The sequence below is a fragment of the Misgurnus anguillicaudatus genome, chromosome 2 (assembly GCF_027580225.2).
Source record: "Misgurnus anguillicaudatus chromosome 2, ASM2758022v2, whole genome shotgun sequence".
Lineage (NCBI taxonomy): Eukaryota > Metazoa > Chordata > Actinopteri > Cypriniformes > Cobitidae > Misgurnus > Misgurnus anguillicaudatus.
Window position 1 is genome coordinate 14,066,121 of NC_073338.2, and position 22,190 is coordinate 14,088,310.

Sequence of the window (22,190 nt, forward strand, 5' to 3'; positions counted from 1 at the left end):
TTAAAATGTTTCTGCATACAACACCCCTGTTATTTTTTAATAATAATAATAATAATACATTTTATTTGTAATGCACTTTTCTAACACCCAAAGCGCTACAAAAAATTGAACAAGTAAAAAAATCACTTTTTTTAAACAAAGTTAAAAGTAAAAGAAGTGGTTTGATTTACAGTATGTGTTTTTGCTCAGTCGAGATGAAAACACACTAACTACCGCAACCTCATATGATCATCACATTACCCTCCCAGTCCGCTTGATGTGCTTCCCATAGCTTGACACAGTATTAGTCAGGCGGAGCTTGACAAAGTTTGACAATCCGCACATCTATCAAACTGTGTGGGTTTGCATGGACGCTAAGGTAGGCTATTCTTATCAGAACAAACTTTCTAAAACAAACTGTTAAAAGGGTTTCGACATAGTTTATTGCTTTGAAAAGCTCTAGCATAGTCTCGCGTGTCAAAATATCAGACACTTTCTCTTTGACCGCAAACACACATGGACAACGCATAGCAACTTCAATGAAATCAGTCGCACGTGGTGGTTGAGTAGTAAAGGTCACAAAGTAATCCGAAGTCGATGTTAAACATTTATAACGTCAAGGGCGAGGCGTGAAATGTTGTTTGACTTCATGTGGAGCTGCGCGCATGCGCAGACTGAACAGCGTATGACATCAGGTACCACGAGAGCTGTGCTTTTGAATCGCTCTCGCGATGCTTTGATGTTATACTCCGATCAGTCTGCGCAGCGCCGCATGAAGTCAAACACAACTGAAGTGTCGCAACATAACAGTTACTACCTGTGATTCACATATAGTGTAACTTATTTGTTTGTCACAGGCAGTTTTTGGTGTGTAATACATTACTAAGTCAATAATTACTGTCATAATATTGCTTCTTTTCCAAAAAGTAAATTACTTTTCATTTTTAAGGTATTTAGATTCAATATTTATTATATATACAATTAAATTCTTATTTTGTTTTTACCTCACGAGAACAAGGGTAAAAGGGCAGCAAACATAACAATTACAATAAAGTATAAAAAAGTAAAAAGTCATAAAAAGAATTTCAATAAAGCGAAATAATTAACAATAAAAACATGTTTTCAAATATATAGTAAGAAGTACAATAAAAAGCAAAACCATTTACATGATAAGAGAACCCATATTCAATTTAAATGCATGTAATTTATGATATACTTGCATTACATTAAATATTGCCTACTTAAGTTTCAACAGTTTTGCTTAAAACAACACCAACTTTAAAATGTAAATTTTGTTTTGTATGTTAAGGACCTATTGTGTACCTATTGTGTAAATTGGTTCTTAAATGTACACCGTAGGTCCTTAGGGAATAATATTGTACCCCAAAAGGTACAACATTTTAATTAGTTATATACCCAGTAAAGGTAAATTTAGCCTTTGCGGGTACCACCTCAGTGACAGAAAAGGTACAGTTTTGTAACTTTTTTATGAAGTGGACATATTTGTTTTAACCTTAACCCCAGGCAAACCCTAACCTTGTTTTTATACACTGTTAGACTTTTTATTGTATATATGCAGTAACTGCCCGTGAGTTACTGTAACTGCCCCATTACAGTACCATAACTGTACATGTTTTTTACAGTATGATGCCTTTACCCCAGTTCCATTTTACAGTATAATACCCTTACTGTAACCTAGTTTTAAAAAATATATTTCCTTGAAGGGGAATCGAACCCATGTCACCCATGTAGGTCCTTAACACTACAACAGTGCCACAGAGTCACTAAATAAAAGTTACTCGCTACATTCCCCAAGTAGCCTCTTCTGTCACTCTCCCGACACTTCGAGGAGTGAAATCTTGGCGTCACTAGTGTTTTGAAGTCTTGAGGTCAAATTCAAATCTGACGGTCAAGCATTTATCCATAATCCCTTTCTTGTTTCTATCTATTCTAAATAAATTATTTACACTGCTGAAAAACAATTCACATTTTGAAATTTGCTTCATTCCTAAAAGCATAACAAATAAAATGTATTTCATTTCATAGATATATTTTATTTTTCCATTTTATATGCTTTTATAACACTGTTTTATTCAACTACAGTAGCACTAGTGCTGTTGTTTTACAGCAGTCTACCGCAAATTCAAAACATACAGTAAATCACTGTAAATTAAATGTTTATACTTATATGCAATGTATATTACAGTAATGAACTGGAAAAGAAAATGATGGTATTTTAATGGGAATTTTGTGGTAAGTAACTGTAAAAATTGCAGTTAAGTCTAACATTGTGTTTGCTAACTTAAGATGGATTTTTCTCTCAAATGCTTGTTTTTCTCTCAGTTGCATTTGTGTATGTAGCTCTACTTTAAAGGTGATGTATGTCAGTTATATAGCAGGTTACAGTTTTGTATTAAGAAATATGTTTTAAATAAAGCGGTTCTGAAGTTTAAATTATTCAACGTTAAAATTTTACAATGATTTTTAAATTTTACTATGATATTTCATACTGTCCACGTATGGATGATAGAGCTTTTTAAGACGTAATAAGTAATGCAGTTACTTAGTAATAATTACTACAAATACAATTGCTTAATACAGTGGAATTATTAACACTGATCTCAGGTTAGAAATGAAGAAGTGCAGGATGAAGCCAGAAAGGAAATTACAGCTTACACATTTCATCGCATTAAAACAATAAGCGACAACAGTAATACAATTTTCTCTAGTTCTTGTAACTCTAAGCACTGCAAAGATTTTCTCTAAAAATACTTGGTTATTTTCAACCCAGCAATCGTTTTAGCCCATTTTGACCCAACATTGGATTGAAAATAACCCAGTAAATCTGCAGTGTTGATGATTGTCACTCAGAAACATATTTTTGATGTTTTTATAATACACCCATGTCCCTCTTTTTTCAGTGTATTCGGATTTTTACCAAATATGAGGGATTGGTGTGAACTGTTCTTTTAAGGGTCACTGAAACATCATCATGTCATCTTCAGCATCATCTTCATAGTTTGGTTGTGAGGTGAGCTGTGTTATTGTCCCCTACTGTGTGCTATAAGCAAACAACAACTGTGCTTTATGTTCGACATACTTTTCCATGGCTTTCCATAAGTTTTATTTTTTATATAGGAAAAGTTTAAAATGAGTTTAAGGTTCTTAATCAGATCCTCTCAACATGTAACATTCAAACAAACATTAGTTTGGCTTTATTTTAGTAAAAAAAGGCAACAGTTGTGCCATAATTTTTCATAAGTAAAGCTAAATAAGTTATTAAAACCTGGTTTGTGATTACGTGATCCAAGGAGAGTAAAATGACACGGTAGCATGACGCAACTCCTAAATTTTGTGACAACAGCTACCATTTTAGTAAACAATAGTTTGATCTTGAGCTTTACATCTTTCAGGAGCTGTCTGTGCCAACCAGTTTATTTAGCTGAAGCAATAAAGATGAACTGGTGAACAATACTGCCGTAGGACAGTTAGTAAGGAGCCGAAACATGTCTAGAGCTTCTTTTCTCTGATGTCATTTATTCTAACCTGTGAAATTGCGTTGGCTGTGATAATTAAATGTAACCTCGTGGGCCTAACTTGACAAAATGACATCTATGCACAAGTGACCAGAATATAAAGATTCAACCCAAGAGATTAACCATCTAGGGAAAGTCAGAGCATGTGTTTCTGTAGATTTGTGCGCACATGTGTGTGTGACTGAAACACACATGTGTGTGTGTGATTTTACAGTTTTTTTCAGTCGCTTTGCGGCATTTCTCAAATCATTCTTAAAGTTTGCAAAATAATGCATGCTTTTCTCAGAACAATTCGTACGACCTGCACAACATCATGTCCTGCAAAAGCCTGTGACTTGTTCAAATACCATGTGTACACACAATATGTACACTCACCTAAAGGATTATTAGGAACACCATACTAATACTGTGTTTGACACCCTTTCACCTTCAGAACTGCCTTCATTCTATGTGGCATTGATTCAACAAAGTGCTGAAAGCATTCTTTAGAAATGTTGGCCCATATTGATAGGATAGCATCTTGCAGTTGATGGAGATTTGTGGGAGGCACATCCAGGGCATGAAGCTCTCGTTCCACCACATCCCAAAGATGCTCTATTGGGTTGAGATCTGGTGATTGTGGGGGCCATTTTAGTACAGTAAACTTATTGTACCAATTTGAAATTATTTGAGCTTTGTGACATGGTGCATTATCCTGAATGAAGTAGCCATCAGAGGATGAGTACATGGTGGTCATAAAGTGATGGACATGGTCAGAAACAATGATCAGGTACTGCCAATTGGCACTAAGGGGCCTAAAGTGTGCCAAGAAAACATCCCCCACACCATTACACCACCACCAGCAGCCTGCACAGTGGTAACAAGGCATGATGGATCCATGTTCTCATTCTGTTTACGCCAAATTCTGACTCTACCATCTGAATGTCTCAACAGAAATCGAGACTCATCAGACCAGGCAACATTTTTCCAGCCTTAAACTGTCCAATTTTGGTGAGCTTGTGCAAATTGTAGCCTCTTTTTCCTATTTGTAGTGGAGATGAGTTGTACCCGGTGGGGTCTTCTGCTGTTGTAGCCCATCCGCCTCAAGGTTGTGCGTGTTGTGGCTTCACAAATGCTTTGCTGCATACCTCGGTTGTAACTAGTGGTTATTTCAGTCAAAGCTGCTCATCTATAAGCTTGAATGAGTCGGCCCATTCTCCTCTGACCTCTAGCATCAACAAGGCATTTTTCGCCCACAGGATTGCCGCATACTGTATGTTTTTCCATTTTCACACCATTTTTTGTAAACTCTAGAAATGGTTGTGCGTGAAAATCCCAGTAAGTGAGCAGATTGTGAAATACTCAGAACGGCCCGTCTGGCACCAACCACCATGCCACACTCAAAATTGCTTAAATTACCTTTCTTTCCCATTCTGACATTCTATTTGGAGTTCAGGAGATTGTCTTGACCAGGACCACACCAATAAATGCATTGAAGCAACTGCCATGTGATTGGTTGATTAGATAATTGCATTCATGAGAAATTGAACAGGTGTTCCTAATAATCCTTTAGGTGAGTGTCAGTATTTTCTGATGTAAACTGTGGATGAATTCAGTTTCACTTTTATTCTGTAAAAAAATTACACACATTGTGATTAAAAAATACTCATATTTTACATTACAAAAAAAGAACATTACAAAATTAAAAAGGTTCACTGTACACTGTAAGAAATGTCACATTTTCAAGAAATGTTTATTTATTGTGGCCGCTGTCTTGTGTGTTTCTCACGTGTTGTGTCACAATACTACAGGGTTACATGTGTAAATATTACATTAATTACCTTTAAGGTGAGGTAATTTATTTCTACTAAAATGACCTTGACTCAAGTTGGTTAAAGGTAACCGAATAAATTGCTTGGAAAAGCTCATTTAATTTAATTCTGGGAAAAGTTCCAGCATTAATCATCAATGCAATTTCGGTTTGCACATGAACATCACATCACACAAAGTTGCCATATTTTACCACCAGGGGGAGATATTTGGTCTTCATATTAACCAAACCATCAGTAGAGAAATCACATGATCAAACTAAATTAGTTTTTGCTTGTATAGTCACTTCTTCACATTATTCTTCACATTATATTTTAGCTTGCTTAACTCCCCCCATTCACAGTCTACAACTACAGAGTCAGAGAAAATGAAAAACACACAAAAAAAAAAAAAGTTGAACCTGAAAGAGTCCTCAAATGTACTCGTACCATTTGTATATATTTCTGTACATAAATTGCACACATATTTTGACAGTGATTTTATTTAGTAAATAAATGATATTTCTTTTAATTCTAATTTTAAAACAAAATAATTCTACTCATATAATTTATGACTTAAAACACTTTTTGTTTGTTTTTGGCTAAACTCAAATTTGTTTCTCTCTTTTTCTAAACAGGAAGAGCTGTCATTACACAATGGAGGACTTTCAGACACCCAAAACAACCAACCAAAGAAACAACAACATCAGGGTGTTTATAATGTTCAAAGTTTACATTTATTTAATACCAAAAATGTGCATTAAGTTACAGAAAACTAGCACGTGGTTAAAGGAGTTGGATATGTTGCCTCGATGTTTACTGTGATATTTCTCCAATCTTTTAACAGGAAGAGGCATCATTACAACATGAAGATCTCTCAACCACTGTAAACAGCACTATTATTACTAATAAACATTTGTGACATTGTCGTTCCTTCAATTAGCATAATTTATTCTCAATCTCTCATGTCATCTGTAGGAGAAAAATTCCCAGTTTAATTTTCTCAAAACACTTCCTGGAAGAGCTGAAGACATTTCAGGAGAGGTACATGAAAACAAACAAAGGTTACCGCATGACTGCCTTTATGATGTGATTTTCTTAGAACTTTGACGCTCCTGGTTTTCCCGCCTACAATACACAATTATAATCTTTTGTGTTTTAGGACAGCCCGCCATTACACATCAAACTACTCTCGTGTAACAATGACCTGTTGTATGCCTACAACAACAGCCCCAAGGTGTTCATCACAAGCCAAAAAAAAACATATGTTGATGTTACTTTCATTCACAGCCACCTGGTACATATAAATGCTCTCCCGTTTTTTTTTTAGGAAAACTCTGGGAAGTTAAGAGGAACGTTCCGCACTTCCCCGAAACCAGCATTACGTTTTCCTGTGGAGATGGTAACGCACCCTTCCAAGATTGATGCTTTAAGCTTGTCTATACTACGAATAATAATGGGCTGATTATAATACAGTATATTCAATATATAGGATCCCCTAAGTCAGCACGATGAATTTACAGCAGACTACGACAGTAAAACCAAGGTGAGGACTTTTCCAAAATTTGTTGTATAATTCTTGCGTTTGAGGCACAGGGGCAGAGCAAATGGAAATATTGCCATCATAATACACCGCAAGGCTCAAGATGGTAAGCTCAAGATGGCTCAACCTTACTAATTTCAAGGCCCCCTTACTGTCCATAGCAGCATTTTAAGACCCCCTCCCAAAAGTTCTACCCAATAAAATGCTTAATAAAAGAGCTTAGGGCTGTCAAGATTATAAAATTTGGCTGACGGTTGATTGTCTAATAAATTGTGACCGTTATGACGATTAATTGTCTGTTCCATTGCTTTGACATTTAATTCTCGTACATATTTTTGTTCATGAAAATGTTTTCACACATTGTTGTGATTATTTAAATAAAATATTTTGAACAGTTTACCTGGCAGTAAATATTAATACACATAACACATATTTAAAAGTAATTATTGAATAAATATATTTTTCAAAAACTGAAAATTCCTGATAAGAAATAAACACAATAAAGTGTCTGAAAAATAACTGAAAATAAAAATGCATTTCAAATAAACTGACTATACAACCCATCCTCACCCCATGTCGTCAATATTTGACGACACTTGACCATTCGTCAATATGTGACGGGGAGGGTATACCTTTCGCGTCATTTTTTGACGAACTGGGGACTTCAATACTATTACGTCCGTTGCATTCTCTTTCCTATTTTCTTACAATTTTCGCGTCGGTTTAGGGTTAGATTTACATAATGACATCCCTACCCAAACCTAACTCTAACCCCAACGCCAGGTGACAACTGTTTAATTTCGCGTACACTGTTTAATTTTGCGTAATCTAACCCTAAACCGACACGAAAATGGTAAGAAAATAGGAAAGAGAATGCAACGGACGTAATAGTATTGAAGTCCCCAGTTCGTCAAAAAATGACGCGAAAGGTATACCCTCCTCGTCACATATTGACGAATGGTCAAGTGTCATCAAATATTGACGACATGGGGTGAGGATGTGTTGGACTATACCAGAACAGGCCTTAAAAAGTAGCCAATCCTGCTAAGGTCATATTACTACTGGATCACATGTCTGTAGTGGTTGCAAAACAAATCAATTACTGCAGCTCCCCCTTGTGTTTTTTAGAGAGATGTGCAATCATTGTGGTGATCTGAAATCATCGCGATGAGGCCAAACAATCGTGATGAGATGATAATTTAATCATTGTGACAGCCCTACTTGGCATAACTAAACAGTTGTAAAGTTGTTACAAAATAACCAAACACTAAGAATTGTTTATTTACTTATTTTAATGCTTGTTTTGTCTTATTTGAAATAAAATTGAAGTCATCTTGAGGCCCCCTAGTTGAGATCCACTGTTTTTAAAGGCCCAATGATAGACGTTATCACAAAATTGGAATTGTGTGGCCTGCATGCATGTCTGTTTTCTTTGAAGACGTTTATATGCTGGCATACTCCACATGTAACATTTTAAAGTATATATTGTAAGCATTCAAAGTTGACAGAGTTTCTCTTGGCATGGCCAAAATACTGGGATTATTGTGGGACACGTACGGGCTGTATGTAAAATTTTGTGTGATCTTTTCAGGTGATGTCTTTTAGAGTAAAGCGAAGACTTCCTGGATCGTCCAAACTCTCGTCTGGTAGCCAGGTAACGTTACAGTTTCGCATCAGTTATTAGTTTACAATAATAAACATACTAACTCATTCGAAAATGTGTCTACAGGGTTCAGATGAGGAGGACGCAATAGATGAGCCGATGGAAATGCAACATTTGCAAAGCACTGAGGTGAGACATCTTAGCAGTGACCTGAATATTTACCTTTATCACAAGGCAAGCAGGATATTAAGGAGTGTTTGTTTACACTGACTGTAAATAGCCATGCTAGGAAACACTATTTACACTAGCTCCACCCATCAATGTGGGTTGAAGTACTAAAGATTTAAAAGTAAGCTCATTGAAATCAGTGGTGCATATGGCTTTTGATCTTATGTCCATTGTTTAAATCCGCATTCGGCCGACCTAGCTCTTCACATCCAAAAGGCACTTATTTCCAATTACAATAAAGAAAATGTTTAAAGTGAAAGTAAAGTGCCTAACAAGTGTTTATTAAGAATTAAAGTATCTACTGGGTAGGGTTAGGGGTCTTTTCCAGCACTTAACATTATGTAACTTTGGTTTTTATCTGACTCCAAAAATAAAACCTCTCTGTAATACGAATCAAATAGATAGTTATCTCCCATAATCGTAAAATTTGGATAGATCAGTGTATCCCAACCTTTTTTCTGCCGCGGTTTTGATAAGTAAAAAAATCATACGGCACACCACTATCACAATAAGCATTAACAGAACAGCACAAACATGTATTGCAATATTTAAATGACTTGTTAAAATGGAATATTATACTGTATTAAACATAGTACTTACTTTTAATGTGAAACTTGAACACAAAGATGATATCCTGGCTGGAATTGATGACAGTGTCAGTGACACACGCATCTGTGACCAACTCCGCAACCTCTGACAGTGTTATTTTTCCACGGCACACCAAACAAGCGGTCACGGCACACTAGTGTGCCACGGCACAGTGGTTGGGAAACACTGGGATAGATGTTTGGATACTCTGCCTTACCTCTTTACTCAATATTGCATTTGTTTGTGCGTTTACCAATGTCGTATCACAAACCAGACCACACCAGAGGTTTGGCTGAAGGAATTTAACAATGCCGCTCTTGCGTGCTATCCGTACCAATGTAGCCACCTATAGCACAACTTAGTCCAGAGCCCCGTATAATCAGCTGTCACTGGGACGATACCCTTTAAAAAGTCATATACCTTTGAGGTACATATTTTGGGACATTTGAGGTACCAATATGTATCTTTCTTGAAGTACCATGTACCTTTTGAGGAACTAATGTGCACCCTTTAGGTACGAAGGTGTACTTTATGAAAGGATACCACCAGCCACAGTGAAAGCTTTTTTACTTTTATATCTCAGTGTACTTTATTTCATTTGCATGTACGTTTATAGGAGTGCAGATTTGAGGTCCTACCGGTGGAGATTGCTGCCTATCCGACAGATGAAAACCTCATAGATACACACGAGGTGTATGTCTTATTCAAATATTGGTTAATAATATGGTTGGTTTTGCTGGTTTTAACCTTGTCTTTCTCTACACAGGATGATGACCTGATGGATTGGTGGAAGACTGTTGAGGGTAAGATGGGTCAAGTTTATGTATTGATTATGTATTGGGTCATTCCCTTTAAAAAACATTCAAAGAGCTAAGAGAGGATGAAACTTAGAGCTGAATTACATGAGGTTGTCATCATAAATGTGATTTCGATTTTTTACCCATCTTATGATATATAAATTATCATACAGATTACTGTATGTCAAGTTTTAGATTGAGACCAACCAACAGCACATAAAATAATTCATGCAGGGTCTTAAAAAGTCTATAATTTGTAAATCTAAGGCCTTAAAGCCTTACATTCGCTGATTAAAGTGTTCTAGGTCTTAAATAATTTTAAACAGGTCTTAATTTTTCTACGTCCATGTAACACTTTCTTTATGCTAACTGAAATCTCCCCGCGGAGTTGTTCTGGGCAGTAGTGGAGTTAGGCATGGTTGACAAGGTCAGCACACAGGGTGGCATTTTGCAAGGAAGCACAGGGCACCTGCAACAATGTACGACGGTGCACAACGTGTCAAATATTTTATGTCTCTGGGTTCTAAGTAAAACACAAGTCCTATTATGTAAATAAGGAAATCGGGGGAATTGTTTCACATTTTTTCCGTACTCTGACATTGACAAGTCATTCATGTGCGTCAATAATGCACTGCAAAATCTGAAATCTAAGTCTAAATCTCGTTTCTAGAAAATACTAGGGGTGTGACAGTATTTCTACATGATATTAAACCGTCACACACATTTTCATAAAAAATGTTTAAAAACTGCTGCGTTTCGAGTCTTGACATTTACGTAAAGCCCTCAAACTTGAAAACTTTGTACTGAAGTCTCGAGGTGAATAATCGTGAAATCAACATAAAGTTTTCCATACATGGCACAAATTCCCAAAATAAAATGCATGTTTGAACTGTCTTGAGTGAAAACAACTTGCACTAACATCCACAATTGTGTTGTCAGTGCCATTGTTTTGTCTCAAGATGCAGACCATTAATGTTTTTTTGTGACGTGTGTTTGTAAAAACTACTTTCGGTTTCCCGGACAGGGTTTTGATTATTCCAAGACTAGGCATTAGTTATTTTAGAACATTTAAGAAGTTTTTACAAACAAACCTTACAAAAAAAAAAAATACTGGTGGTGTGCATCTTCAGACAAAATAATGGCACTGATATATGTTAAGATATGTCAGTGCAAGGTGTTTTAAAATGAATGTAGCTCAAATATGCATTCTAGTCTGGGACTAGGATAAGCCCTGTCCGAGAAAACGGCCCCCTAATATAACAAAGGCATAGTCCTGGATTAAAGGTATAGCGGAAGATTTTCCCGAATTATTTAAAAGAACCGCCCCTCCACATTTAAAAAAAAATGCACACGCGCCACACTCTCCCTCCTCCCGAGAGGGAACTCCTGTTAAAGTGCGCATGTGCAGAACGCGAACCTAGAGGCGAGCAAGTACGACGGTTATACGTCAACATATAATCAGAATGATTGACATCTGGGATGACCAATAATATAGATGATCCACCCAGAAAACGAAAATCTTCCGCTATACCTTTAAAGGAACAGTATGTAGGATTGTGACCAAAACTGGTATTGCAATCACAAAACTTGTGGCTAAAACTGGTACTGCAATCACACAACTGGTGGCCAATACACAACATGACAACATAAACATCAGTTGAGGGCTGCAACTCCACTTTTTAAATGACAATATCCTGGCCAGACCACTGTTGTGAGTGATATACGTATTTAAAATGAAAATGATTTCTTAATGTCTAGTGACATATCAGGGTAATTTTATGATTAATTGATATAAATTTCTTACATACTGTTCCTTTAATATTAACCCTGTCTGAGAAACTGATTATATATACTTTAACGTTGTTGTTTAAAATGATCATGTGTTTACTTTGTTTTGATTCTTTATTGGAACCAATAACTATTACCTCATCATTATTGTCTTTTTAAAGGTTATTTATTACCGGAAAATATCAGATTATCTGATCATCATCAGATAACTTGCCCTAGTTTAGTTTGAAAACATTTGAAAATGTTGTAATTTAAATAGAAAATAGTCTTTTTTTTCCATTTACTTAATTTCTTAAATTGTATTTCTTTTTTCATCAACCCAATCTAGTGCCTTGTCTCATCCCACCCCTATAAAATGATTTTGTAGGGGTGGGATGGGACGGGGCACTGGATTGGGTTGACGAGATAAGAAATACAATTTAAGAAATTTATTGAAATCCATCTTGTTTTTTTAACATAAAAGATTAAAGGTCCTAAAAACACATGGATGCATGCACGCTGGACTATAAAATTCAGTTTTTTTTGTCGTGATATAGGTCTTAAATGTCCTTCATAGTGGTATTAAAAAGGTCTTAAAAATTCTTGAAGGTCAAGTTCTTCCTGATCTCATTTTTCAAACTTTAGTTAGTTTGGAATGTTCCTGTTAGATCATAAATAATACCTTTAAAATGATAAAGCTCAAACTGACAGGCGATATATTTTCTTTAACACAATTCAAAGCCTAGAGCAAACGTCCGTTTTGGACTACAGCCGTCTACTTCCTGCTTTAATGACGTCAATTAAACAGTTTTTGACTAAACTCCGCCCACAGGAATACGTCAGTTGCCAGCTAAGCTAACGGGAAGCTAAGCTGCTAACGAATCACAACGCACTAAACAAGCTACACAATCAGAACTCGATACGTATTTCTGAAGGAGGGACTTCATAGAACAAGAAAGACATCAGCCCATTTTGAGGACAGTGAAAACAGCGCTATACAGATAAGTAAACTGTGCGAAAAACACAGCATTTCCCTAGACGCGAAACATGAACACATGTTATATTGTGCACTGTAAACACAATTAAAGCTTTAAAAACACAGACAGAACGGGACCTTTAATTTGATTTTCAGAAACCCTGTCACGAATTCCATAACCAGTCCTTACTTGTTTACTTACAACAAAAATTATGTCACCTCATGGAGGACCAGCTATTATTACAGACTAACATGATGAAAATGATATTGAGGACATCACACATTATTTAAAAATTATATTTGCTTGACGCATGAAAAATGAAGGACATAATTACTGTATAATGATATTGTGATAAATGAAAAATAGCTTATATGGAATTTATAAGTAAAATAAGTATTCCGATGCAGGCTGGATTTATAATAGCACAATAATATACAATTCATTTAACATATTATGTTGATGGTCTGCTATTACACTGTTAGAAATAAAGGTAAAAAAGCTGTCAAGGGTACTGCCGCAGTGACAATCTGGGACCATTTTCTGACAACGTACATCCCAGGTACAAAATGGTCCCTCACAGGTCCATTGGTACGTCACAGGTACTTACTGCTCCCGTAACACATGCTGTTTCTGCTTATCTCACGTTAATCTTGAGTACATATAGAGTAGTATACATCCTTTATATCTCCGAAGAGTCTTTAGTTTAATCAGATTTATAAAAAGACAGATTAGCTCCAGCGATTGTTTACAGAAAAGCACGATCCCCGGAGGCGTCCAGTGGGAGGGCTGAGTCATGAGCATGAAGTGAGCCTGTGACTTGCGTCCTTGTTTGCTCTTATTTGATTGATGCATGGCCGTGCTTTTCTGGGGGAAGTGCCCATAAAAGGATACTGGGGTCACTGATACGTAAAGGGTACCCATGTTCGAAAAAAGCTTTCAGAAACAATCAGTCAAATTGCTCTTTATTATAAACTGCTTTATTGACACTTTGCATTTGTTTAGCATAAGGATTACAACTCTTTAACTGTGTTAATAAGCCAGAATGCATGAAATATCATTAACCCCCCCACCCACCTTAAATATACCTAAAATGTACCATACCTATAGGACTTTTTTAAGGGATACCATACCAGCTTTTGACCCTTTCATTCTAAGGATGTACTGTATTTATTATAGCTGTATCACTGCAATTTTTTACTGTCGTTTTGATTGACAGGTTGGAGTATATGGAATGAATCAACACATTTTCAAAAAGATGAGCTGTGAGTAAATGTGAAGCCCATAAACCAAAGAGGTCAATTTTAGGGTTTTCCTCCACCAAACACTGAATCACATCTGCCCATTTCTATCTAACAGGGCTGTCGAGGCTGTGGCAGACCGTGTGTTTATGGCGGCTCGTCTTTTCGTAAGTCTGTTCAACCAGCGTGGAGCCTCCCTGCAACGGCGAGTCGTGGACTTGCTCGCGGTGGCGGACACGGCCGACAGCTTCCATAAGAAGACTGTGAGCGCGGCCATCGGTGGAGGGGTGGCTAGCGTGGCGGGGGGTATAGCTACTATCACCGGCCTCATCCTGGCGCCATTCACTTTCGGTACGTCCACCATCGTTACCGCGGTGGGGATCAGCGTGGCAACAGCCGGGAGCATCACCTCAGCCACGGCTAACATCACCGATGCGGTTCAATCCAAGATGGACCGCAAGAAGGTGGAGAAGATGATTCAGGACTACCAGAACGAGATCAGCGACATCAGGGATTGCCTGGAATTCATGCAGGTATATTTAGTGTATTTTCTATGGTATAATTTTGTATGTGTTATGAAATCGCACATAAGGGGGGACATGCTTTTTCTTCACGTTAGTATTTCACGCTTGTGGTTTTGTCTGCTTTGCATGTAGGAAGGAATGAATGCTCTACAAGAGTGGAACTTTAAGGAGTACTCTGAGAGTCTGGTCAACACGAGCCTCAACCGCAACATAAAGTACGTCATGAAGGAAGGTGGCCGAGCGGGTAAAGCGCTCTTGGTGAACACCGAAAAGCTTATAAGCACTGTGAACATTTTGGGCGTCACTGGAGGCGCTGCCAGAGCTGCCAAGGCCGTCAGCGTCACCACGGGGGTCATGTCGGGTCTCTTCCTGGCTCTGGACGTTTTCTTTCTCGCCAAAGACACCAACGAGCTGCGCAAAGGCGCCAAGACCAAATTTGCTTCCAAGATCCGAGAAGTATGCCGAGAACTTCAGCGCGGCCTGCTAGAGCTAAACAAAGTGAAGGCTCAGCTACAAAAGACCATGGATGGGATCGAAGTGGAAGAATATGAACAGCAGGGCGAGGGGGAGGAGGAGGATGAAGATCAATACGAGTCGGATCCCAAGAAACTGGCTCTGCTGGAGCAAGAACTTGATCAGTTGGAGGAGAAACTCGACCTGAAGACTTCGCATGAGCAAACCAACCAAAGCAAGAAACCCTAAAAAGAAAGAAACGAGGAAATAGAAGGAAACAGAAAGAAATAATGTAGATGTGACTACATTAAACGATTAGTCCATTTTGTAAAAAAAGGTCCAGATGGTTTGCTCACCACCATGTCATCCAGGATGTTGATGTCTTTCTTTGTTCAGTCGAGAAGAGGTTGTGTTTTTTGAGGAAAACATTCCACGCTTTTTTCATTTTAATGGACTTTAGTGGACACCAACACTTAACACTTGACTCAACACTTAACAGTTTTTTTCAGCGGAGTTTCAAAGGACTCAAAACGATCCCAAACGAGGCGTGGGGGTCTTGTCTGGCGGGGCGATTGTCATTTTTGACAAGAGAAGTGAAGAGTGTGCACTTTCGAACCGCGGCTTCTCGTTTATCTCCGGTCCTGTGGCGCGCCAGCGCGACCTCATGTAATTGCGTAATGCCGTGGAAAGGTTCCGTGTTACATATATGAAACGCACATTTGCGGACCATTTTAAACAATTAACTGACACAAAGACATTAATTAGTATCATTCAACATACAACAACGTCTGAACGCTCCTCTTTCTCCACACTTGTAAACACCGGGGCATAGTTTCGCATTCGTCATCCGTGACCTCTTGACGTGATGGCGTATTACGTGAGGTCGTGCTGGGGCGTCGCAGGACCGGAGATGGACGGGAGGTTGTGGTTTGGGGTGCGTGTTTTTTGTTTTTCTTGTCAGGGATGACGGTCGTTTCGCTAGTTAAGACCCTTATGCCTCATTTGGAGTCCTTTAAAACTCTGTTTAAAAAATGTTTTATTGTTTAGCTGGGTGTTGGGTGTTGGGGTCCATTGGGGTCCATTAAAATGAGAAAAATCCTGGAATGTTTTCCTCGGGGAACGTGGTTTCTTCTCGGCTGAGCAGGGAGGGACATCGGCCTTTTTGGATGACATGGTGGTGAGTAAATTATCTGGATTTTTAAAAAAAGAAAATGGACTAATCCTTTAACATCACACTCAATAAGATCAAAATAAATGTTTTAGGTGTGTTCATTTTAGCATCCTGCGAAACTTACAGTACAATAAGCTCAACCATTGGTTTGTCCAACCAGTGGAAGTTGGGCAAGTTTTTAGGAAACCATTTCGCAAATGATTTACTTTCTGTCTACACTAATGGCTCAAAAACAGCACAGCTGAACATTATAGGGGCTGAACACAGAGTTAATGAGAAGTAAAAAATGAAGGGTTGTTGGGACAGAAACAAAACCTCGGGATGGATTGAGAAGCTGTGTGTAATACTAAAAGCCATTAAAATCTAGTTAATATGAAAAGCATTCATGCAATTCATGAATCTACAAGAAAATCTATTATAAGCATTTAGTAAGAAGAAAAAATTCCAGAAAAGTCTGTGTGAACTTTCAAAACACTTCCTTGTTTATAATAAACAACGCAGTAAACCCTTTATTTACAGAATTTCTCTTCAGTATACAGCTCACGGGTTTACCTTGAATGCATTGTAAATCATGAATGAATGGAAATGTGACTAGACTATTTAATATGTGTGGACATGACACATATAAACACACAAAATAGCTACGAGGATTAATGGATGCAGGAAAAAAACTATAGTTAACTTTGTTTGTTACTTAAACACTGATACTGAGATACTGAGGAGAAAAACAGCAGACATGAAACAAAGTGTTGATTAAATAAAATAAGCAGAGTTTACTGAATAATCTAGGTTGTATTCTTGATGCTCAATCTGATTAGAAGCAGATTCAACAGGTATTAAACCAAGCAAAGACGGTGGGAATTTACTGCTTCAACGACACTGTCACAATGCTGTCATGTGACATTATTGTTATTAAATACCTTGACATGGAAACAATTGGAAAGACGTAGCCACTTGTGAATACAATAACAGCACTTATTATAAGATAAAACAACAGTAATAAAAAAGGTAGAAGGGTTCAAATAAAGTACAATAAAATAAATATATAAGAATAACTGGTAACACTTCACAATAAGGTTTTATTAGTAAACATTAGGAAATGCTTAAACTAACATGAAAAAACAACAGTATACAATCTAAGAAAAGATGTGTTATTTTAACACACTGTTTTGTGTTATCCTATTTAATTCATTATGTGTAATTTTGTGTTGATTCTGTCTTCAAATAAATACAAGGGAGGGACAACACAAGATGTGTTAAAACAAAAGATTTGTTATTTTAACACATTTGTAGTTTTTCTGCATCTATTCATTTTTGTTAATGTTAGTTAAGGTCATTAGAGTTGTTCATTAGTTCATGGCGCATTAGTTAATTTTTTACAACGCTTGATTTTATACATGTATTAGTAAATGCCGATATTAACATGAACTAGATTAATAAATTGTAGAAGAATTGTTCATGTTAGCTAATGCATTAACTATTGTTAACAAATACAACCTTGTAACTGAATAACTAACTACAAACAAGAAAAAAATTAAATACATCAAAGATACGTTTGTACTCTCTGTCTTGAAACTTCTGTCTTTGCGCTGTAGGCTAAATGCTGTTGTCACGGCAACTGTCGTAATTTACTGAACACAGCAAAATTCACCTCTTAAGACTTGGATGTCCACATACATGGACATCAAATTTTTTTGTTTGCATCATAATACTAAGTTTTGTGTAACTTGAACCTGTTGTGCACAAACGTGGACTATTACACTGCTTCATGTTCAATGAAAAATATTTGGTTATTATATTTATTGGTCCATAACCCCAAAGTAGCTGGAAATCTGAAAAAAAAACAAAGCTTGGGTCTTAGGAGGTTAAGCACTTAAAGGTAAAGTGACAACCGAATTTAGCTGTACTGTGTACAGGGCCAAAACAATGAGTCGAGTAAAACATTAAACATTTCATGTCTTGTTTGCATTGTTTATTTTGTTTGTTTGTTTTACAAATTCAATTTAGGTAAAAAAATTTGTTGGATTTTGAATTTGTTTTGTTAGACATTTAGTAGTTAGTTATAAATATTTATATTATAAGTTATAAAACCCTTTTTACTGTCTTTAATTTCTGTGATTTCCAAGTTAAAAGCAAATCTTGGTACCGTGACTTCACTTTTGACTTTGCAATAAAAGTCATTTTAGAAATGAAGTGCTTTTGTTCGTGTCCAGTTAGCTTCAAGAATCAAAATAAGGAAGTCATGTCTTATATGCGTTGATCGGAAAATATTCTAAGTAAACCACCAGATACACTTCCTGAAACTGAAGCTTTTAATTTTTCCTTCTTCATTCCATGTACTGAATGTAATTAATGTGAAATGTTTATCAGAGATATTTCTATAGTTTGCTAAATAGCATATCTCATTCATTGCAGCTAAAATAACCTTTAAAATATACCCGTAAGTCATCAGAAATTGTTTGCATGACTGTATTCTGTGTGCAGTAAAAACAAATTATTCACTGTTAATAGTTTCATTTTTGTTTTAAGGTGCCAGAATGTAAAGTTGTAAGCAAAAATGATTAATTTGAGTTCTGTACATGGTAATGTCATATCGTGAGCCTAAACACGATTGTTTCCTTCTTCTTATGTAAACCTCGTGCATGCAAAAGACTGCTGGAAAACAGACCGATCTCAACAGTACAAAAAATGTGACGTTAAAGTCAAGATGTACACCCCAACATTAAATTACACATTAAATTATTTACAATGTTGGTTCAATGCTAAAAGCAAAGCTGTGACTGCAGAGTTAGCGTTATATGGTAGTTAATGCTATGTGCTAGCTAAAGTTCTACTATTGACTTTACACTACAGTTACGTTTTGCAGGTCCATACTGAGAAAACCCCCACAAACTTACCACTCAAAAACGTCCATTAACAATCTCCAAACAATTGATTATTCCTCAAGTTCCGTATCTTCATTTGATACAGGCTCAAACATAAGATCTGTTTAAATACACACAGAGCTACTCAACTGCTCCAAGAAACAGCCAAATTAGAGCAGAGCTCAACATTTTTATTCATGACCCTTTCAAATAAGGTAAAATAGATAAATACATTTAATTCTGGGGAGAAATCCTGGTTGGTAATGGACATGTAAATCTCTTCATTTTTGCAAATACCTTCTATGTAGATATCTAAGAACAATTCAACGCCTCGAAACAGGGGTGCCTCAAGGCTCTGTGCTTGGACCACTGCTCTTTCTTATACATGACATCCTTAGGCTCTGTCTTTCAGAAACATGGCTTTTCCTACCACTGCTATGCGGACGACACTCAGCTTCACTTGTCGTTCCACCCTAATGTTCCCACGGTCTCTGCATGCATCTCAGCATGCCTGAGGGACATCTCACTCTGGATGAATGATCACCATCTCCAGCTTAACCTTGCGAAGACAAAACTACTTGTCATATCATCTGAACCAAAGATTTAGCACAACCTTTCCATTCAGCTAGGTTCCTCGACCATCACGCCTTCCAGGACAGGCAAAAACCTGGGAGTGGTCATTAATGATCGGCTTAGCTTCACAGAGCATGTTGGCAGCACTGCTCGCTCTTGTAGATTCATCCTCTACAATGTTAGGAAAATTAGACCTTTTCTAAATGAGCACACTATGAAGGTCCTAGTCCAAGCTTTTGTCCTGTCCAGGCTGGACTACTGCAATGCACTACTGGCTGGACTTCCAGCCTGCACAACCAAACACCTACAGATGATTCTGAAATTCGGAATTGTGCACAAGCCTGTTCAGAACGCTGCGGCAAGAGTGGTCTTCAATGAGCCAAAGAGGGCGCACATCACTTCTCTCTTTGTCAAGTTACACTGGCTCCCTATAGCAGCTCGTATCAAATGTAAAGCTCTGCTCCTGGCCTTTAAAACCACCACTGGGTCAGCACCCCCTAACCTTCACTTGCTTATTCAACCTTATGTACCCTCTCGATCCCTCCGCTCCGTCACTGAGCGACGGCTTGTGGTGCCATCTCAAAAAGGGAAAAAAGCATTATCGCGTACCTTCTCAGTGTCAGGATCCTGCCTAGGAGTCTTGTTTTGTATTTATATCTAGTCATGATGGCAGGGTTCTGGCAGTCCCATCTCTATGTGGAGGTTCATGGCCTTGATTATTGGGTCATGTGCCTCCAGTGTCTTGTCTCTTGTCCCCGCCCCCCTTGTTCTCCTGCTTATTACTAATCATTGGTTTTCTCCCATCACCTGTTCCCCCTCGTTATCTTGTTTGGTTTTTTCTATATATTGTTATTGTTTCCTCTGTTCTGTCAAGGTTCATTTTGTTTTGTTCTGGTGTTCATGTGGTTTTCTACTTGAGTTATCTTGTCAAGTTTGTTGTTATCTGTTTGCATACCGAGTTTTATGTGGTGTACCCCCTCGTGGGTTTTTGTTTTATGTCTGTTAATAAAGTACTTTCTGTTTTCCCTGACATCGTCTGCGATTGGGTTCATCCGTCCTCAGTTCCTCACACTCTGGAGCTGTTCCACAACTGAGGAATGATCTGCCGGTCGTGACACCCATCTCTTCCGCCATTACCTCACTTCCTAATATAGGACTTACTATCTTTCTCTATTTTTCATTTTCTTTATCTGTACGTTCTTACCAAACCTCGGCTATGTATACTGTGTTGGACTTAATGAGACTATTTCCAGTGCACTTATGTATTGCTGTTCTTGTGTTGCTTGCTATAATTGCTTCTATTGTTTGCCTCATTTGTAAGCCACTTTAGACAAAAGCGTCTGCTAAATGACTAAGTTTAAATGTAATATATTGTATCAATGCATTCAATATAACATTTTTAACACAAATCAACTGGTTATTTTGTGAAAATTAATGTAATAGATATCATATCGTCATGTCACTGAAAAAAACAAACTTTTTGGTGTAGTAATATTTATTAGATTAACTCTCATAATTTCTACATAATAATATTAACATTTATTGAGAACTAGATTTTCCTAAGTAAAATGATGATAAATACACAATTAATTCATGTAAAAAATGAACTGTGTGGGAATAGTAAGTCTTATTAGATATTTTCTTGTATTATTTAACTGTTTTATAGTCACTGCACATAGTCCTAAAATAATTAAGTAAATTTTAATCAAAAACTTTAGCAGATTCAAGTAAAAAATCTTAGTTAATTTTACTTTAAAATATTCAATCCATTAAACTAAAAAATCTAAGTAAAATTTACTTACATTTATTTGCACATGTTGTAAGGAATACCCACAATTCTTTGCGCCTGAATATTTTTATTTTTTAAGCTTTATCACAGAATAAGAACTGATAAGAACTTTAACTACTTAAATATTTGTTAGCAAAATGTCATAAAGGTTTAAGCTCTTATATTATTGATGTTGTTTTATTGTAAATATTAATTTTGTGAAGTCACCGTTCAGGTGATCAGTGTTTCTTTACATGAACCCTGTTCAGAACGTTGTATTGTAATTCTCTCCACAGTGCTGATAATGCATGTCAGAAACACAGTTTGTGTGCGTTTCTGTTCCGAATCAAGTTTATTCAATGACTGACTTGTTGTCAGTCATGAATTTTGTGTTATAATGCCATTTATAACACTAAAAAGAACTAGGTCCATAGACATATGTTAAAGAAAATAACAAACAGAAAATACGATTTATTTAATATTATTAGGACAGCAATGCTTCAATTTTCAAAAAAAAAAAAACTAATAGACTTGATCTAAACGATTAAAATAAATCTAACTTCTAAATAAAATAATTAAGTAACATTTAATTAATTATTTAACATATGTTTTATCATGCAATTTAAAGTAAATTTTATTTGATTTTAGTAGGTAAGTTTTACTTATAAAAAAGTGCGTGCAAATTGTAACGAGGATTTTTTAAAGTAAATTTTACAAGTAGTTTTTTTCAGTGAACATTTTTAAAAATACATATTATGGAATATTAAAGGACAAAGTTGAGTCCCCCAAATTCA

The 22,190-nt window shown here is 36.7% G+C and overlaps 1 protein-coding gene across 2 annotated transcripts; it reads left to right on the top strand.

The window, feature by feature from the left end:
- Nucleotides 1–224: 224 nt before the first annotated feature.
- Nucleotides 225–15,416, top strand: apold1a (apolipoprotein L domain containing 1a). 2 transcript variants are annotated; one of them, XM_055201520.2, is made up of 15 exons: nt 225–358; nt 2,901–3,010; nt 5,941–6,013; nt 6,150–6,188; nt 6,281–6,346; nt 6,465–6,539; nt 6,633–6,704; nt 6,795–6,848; nt 8,437–8,499; nt 8,575–8,637; nt 9,881–9,955; nt 10,031–10,067; nt 14,022–14,067; nt 14,162–14,576; nt 14,700–15,416. In XM_055201520.2, the coding sequence occupies exons 3-15, from the start codon at nt 5,960–5,962 to the stop codon at nt 15,267–15,269; spliced, it is 1,629 nt and encodes a 542-aa protein (XP_055057495.2). In that variant the 5' UTR covers nt 225–358; nt 2,901–3,010; nt 5,941–5,959; the 3' UTR covers nt 15,270–15,416. The 2 variants fall into 2 exon arrangements, with proteins under 2 accessions (XP_055057495.2, XP_055057496.2); XM_055201521.2 differs by lacking the exons at nt 225–358; nt 2,901–3,010; nt 5,941–6,013 and having other exon boundaries at nt 6,152–6,188; nt 6,281–6,366; nt 14,700–15,414.
- The last annotated feature ends 6,774 nt before the right edge of the window (nt 15,417–22,190 follow it).

Bases quoted from the DNA above. Each gene is read 5' to 3' on its own strand.
- apold1a (XM_055201520.2), top strand. From the start codon at position 5,960: ATGGAGGACTTTCAGACACCCAAAACAACCAACCAAAGAAACAACAAC. The intron at 6,705-6,794 runs GTAACGCACCCT...TTCAATATATAG, and splicing joins TACGTTTTCCTGTGGAGATG to GATCCCCTAAGTCAGCACGA. The intron at 8,500-8,574 runs GTAACGTTACAG...ATGTGTCTACAG, and splicing joins AACTCTCGTCTGGTAGCCAG to GGTTCAGATGAGGAGGACGC.